The sequence below is a fragment of the Geospiza fortis genome, unplaced genomic scaffold, assembly GCF_000277835.1.
Source record: "Geospiza fortis unplaced genomic scaffold, GeoFor_1.0 scaffold157, whole genome shotgun sequence".
Classification (NCBI taxonomy): Eukaryota; Metazoa; Chordata; class Aves; order Passeriformes; family Thraupidae; genus Geospiza; species Geospiza fortis.
In genome coordinates, this window is record NW_005054314.1 from 5,312,236 (window position 1) to 5,316,326 (window position 4,091).

The 4,091-nt window shown below is 38.3% G+C and overlaps 1 protein-coding gene across 1 annotated transcript in view; it reads right to left on the reverse strand.

Annotated features, from left to right (window-relative positions):
* Positions 1-4,091, reverse strand: part of AFF2 (AF4/FMR2 family member 2) — a 239,960-nt gene that overhangs the window by 72,769 nt on the left and 163,100 nt on the right. Inside the window, exon 8 of the mRNA XM_031056018.1 lies at positions 1,555-1,592. Within this exon, the coding sequence (XP_030911878.1) occupies positions 1,555-1,592 (38 nt within the window). The remainder of the gene's footprint in view (positions 1-1,554; positions 1,593-4,091) is intronic.

Here is a 4,091-nt window from a genome sequence, read left to right on the forward strand (position 1 = left end):
ACTTACTCAAGTCCTATAAAAAATATCTTAACCTAAATCACCCTTTCTCCCTAACTCCCAAATCTTTCTGGTGGATTAATTTGGCATCAGTGGCACATACATTCTGTTTAATGATTGCAGTGCTCAATGCCTCTGTTATAAGTGGGAAGATACAATTCAGTTGAGTCATTCTTGAGAATTTGACTCAAAATAGATAAAAAAGTGTATGAATGATAAATGATTATTTTGGAGCTGTTCCCCAGGAATTTCATCACCTTGCAACTCCTGGATCCTGTATAATGTGAGATGAAAACACAGCTCATTTCACTCTCTATTAAACAACCCCCAGCTAACAATGACTTTAATTCAGCTTGCACTGAATTTGAACTAGCCCTGTAGGCAAGAAAGGTCCCTTGTCCTATTACAAGTTTCACATGCTATCAGGTCCTTGCTGGATCCTATTTCTAATTTTTATCAGACTGAATGAAACATAAGGAGAGAGTGATTTATGTTCATCTGACATATCCCCTAATCACTCCAAGGAGTGTTCATACACATTCTGTGTTCACTTTATAAGGTGTAAATGACTATACATGATGGAACCCAAGTGATAAATAGAACTGTACTCCTCTGTTACGTGTGCTAGAACACAATGACTGGGGAGTCCTGTCAGTGCATGTTCTTACAAACACAAACCCACTCCAGTCTAAAAGTCAGCATTATCTGCAAACCACTAAAAAAAATAAGAACTCTGTCTTTAACAGGAATATACAGTTACTGGGACGTAGTTAAACTGCTATGAATACCTACTGAAGTTTAAATATGTGTTTTTATTGGTACATAAGAGCCCATTAGGACTGGAGTATTCATTATTTAAACAGAATAATTGATGCTGTTAGCTTTAACTGAAAATGCCTTTTCTCAAAGAGCCAGGACATCTATACAGCAACTTCCTTAATTCAATGATATATGGTTGCGTGTTGCTGCTAGTGCCCTAAGATTTAAGAACTTATCATAAAATGCCCTTGAAATTGCTCCCTGGTAGCTTGCTCATCCTTCACAAAGCCCTGTGCAAAGAGCAGAAACATGCACGTGTGTATGGTGTAAGAGAGGCACATGCACAGAGGGAGAAAGAGCTCTTAATCAACAGGATAGCAAAGCCTTGATACATAGGTGCAAAAGATTCCCATGTGCCCAGAAATTATTTGGCACATTCCTAGTTATTTCCCCCGTCAGACCTTCTCGAGGATTGCAATTAAAAATCATAATCTTTTTTGCATGTACAAACCTCCCCAAGGCTAGAAGCACTATGTATTGAGCATGATTGTGATTATTTGGCAGCTATTCATAGACAACACATTAATTTATGGAAACTGGATGAAACTTGAGGAGTGCAATCATTAGGGACACAAGAGAAATCTAAGGCTTTCCTCAATGATACTGACCTTTTTACTACTATGATTAGGGACATGAATTCTGTTATCTCCTTCATCACCCCTCTTACTGTCTTTTTAGTCATTGTATACAACGGTGTCATTAAACCTGCATTTTCAAAGGGATATAAAAATAACTTACTTTACAGGAATGTTTCTCAATTTTGTCTTTTCGGCAGCCTGTAAACACAAGAGGGGTGGGGGAAACAAATCATTAAGCAAGAGCCACACCAAAGCAAGCAAACATCAGCTCATGGGAGCTCTTCACCAGCAACATCCCAGGCTGTGGGACCATTCAGAGAGATAGTGCTGGGTCTGAAATGCTCCTGCCCCAGTTTGTGATATCAGTGGGGTTTGTTTATTTTTAATGGCCACCAGTCTTTAGCAACTGCTCATTCAGGGCTGATACTTCATTTCCCACTCTGAGGTCTGGCCCCTTTGTCACAAGCTATCTGTCCCTATCAGGAGCAAGAACAACAACAGGAAGAAACAGAGGGAACAATGGATTCCATTTCCAAAACTGTTTTTATTTGCCAGCAACAGAAAAGGGCAAGAGATGACCAAATGTTCAGATCAATTTCCTCTTGTGAAACCTTTGAGAAAACACACTCCAAATCATCTAAATGAGTAAATCTTTGGGCCCCTCGGCCTGCACCACCTCAGACATGGAGCCTGGTTCCAGTTTATTGCTGAACCCATTGATCTGTGTACAGTCCATTTATCATTCATGAAAAGAGCCAGTGATCTTCACAGTATATTAGAAGAAACAACTCAGATCATCTGTCAACGGCCCTCTTATTTCTGTTTCCCTCTCCACGGGGATTTCATCTCCTTCGATTCTTCTTGAATTAAAATGTTGCTAAGCAACACAGCTGGGGGCAGCGATGGCAGCGCCGCGCCAGTCTGTCACACTGCTTAAGCTGCTCGAGATGTTAGGGGAGACTCTTCCCTTTAATGCTTCTCTGGCATAATTATGTAATCTGAACCGATCTTGCATCCCACTCTTGTTTTGTTGGGAATAGGTAAATAATATTTTAAAGGAAGAGGGATGGAAATAAAACTGGCAGAGAAAGCTGGTGTTCTATCATTTTGGAGAATTCCTCCTGGTGTTTGCAGAACAAGGTTGTAATAGATTTAAATGTGGAAAGTGGTCAGATGGTTGGTGAGATTACAAGCACAGAGAGTAGTGAAAGGCAGAATTAAGACAACTGATCCATAAACCCATTACAGAAAGGAAAGTTTTAGTGCCTAATTGCCTCCAGAGGTATTTTTACAAAGCCTGCCGACATGTAGGAGAAGGGTTATGGTGAGGAACTTTAACCTCTGCTATACTTAGGGATGGAAATAAAATGGAAGTGTGAATATTAGTGATTCAGAAAAATGCTCATATAAGCCCTTGACAAATTAAATCCTTTATGAAAAATTATGAACTTTTGAAACCTCTGGGATCTGCACAACTGGGTTCTAAATTTTGCCAGAATGAATTTTCCCTTGAGCTCTACGATGGGGCTAGTTTTTCAAAATACCTGCTGTTTTGGCACTTTTGCCTCCCATCATAGCAAGGGTAATATCTGCATTGAAATCCATGAAAATCCCTAATAATGAGTTTAAAATTTGGGAGAAAGAATGAGAGCTTGTGAGAGCTTGGATGGTGTAACAGCAATCCTCTGGGCTGGCTCCCAGCTTGCAAAGAAAATTGTGTTTGTTTCATTTGGATTATATTTTCCATCTAAAGAATAAATCAACGAATGCATGATAGGAATCAATTACATTAATTGTACAGTAGGGGTGCTAAATAAAACACTTAAACCTCAGGAAATGCTCAACTTCAGATTGCACAAGTAATTGAGAGAAACCCAAGCCTAATTACGCCTTCTCAAACAAGCTTATGATGAAATGGGGTCCCTGCCTCAACAGTGAGATAATGTGATTGTGTCTCTTTCCAATAGTTCTTTGCAAATGCAGAGTCAGAAGTATGCTATTAAGAAACTTCCTAAGTAATAAACTACATGTAACAACACACAAATGTTTAATTTAAAAAGAACTCAAACATCATCAAAAATGGCATTTTAGTTTACCAAACTTCCCACTAAAATCCAAGTTTCAGTCCCATCCTGCAGGAAACGAAAATTATTTTTTAAAGCTCAAAAACATTCTTCCACAATGTCAGAATATTTTTTGACTATAGAGTGGTATTTTCCTTGACTCTTCTATATACCAAATAGCTGGAACTTAACAATTCTGAGTTCAAGCATGTGAAACTTGCATCTAAATCAAGGTTTTTCCCTGAATTATTAAAAAAAATCACTACACAAAACTAGGTATCAAAATACAGATAAAGAAGAGGAAACAGCAGAGAGGAGAGTGTCTAGGATCACAAGTAAATAATGATAATGCAGTTGATTTAATACAAAGTACAGCAGAATATATTCTGGAGAGCACATGCATGATGGTGTGAGCTAAACTGTTTACATGAAAGATTAAAGAAGATGAAGATATTTCAGAGAGTGAGAACTGGCAATGTCAAAGTCACAGAATATTAAAGAGCAGAGTCTAAACTGCATGTTTGATTTTTGACCACTTAGCTATGTCTATCACAACCATTTACCCTTAAAGAAAGGTAGCAGTTTCAGGAAGAAAGATTTATAGATACATTTTGTTTTCTTGGACTTTGAACAT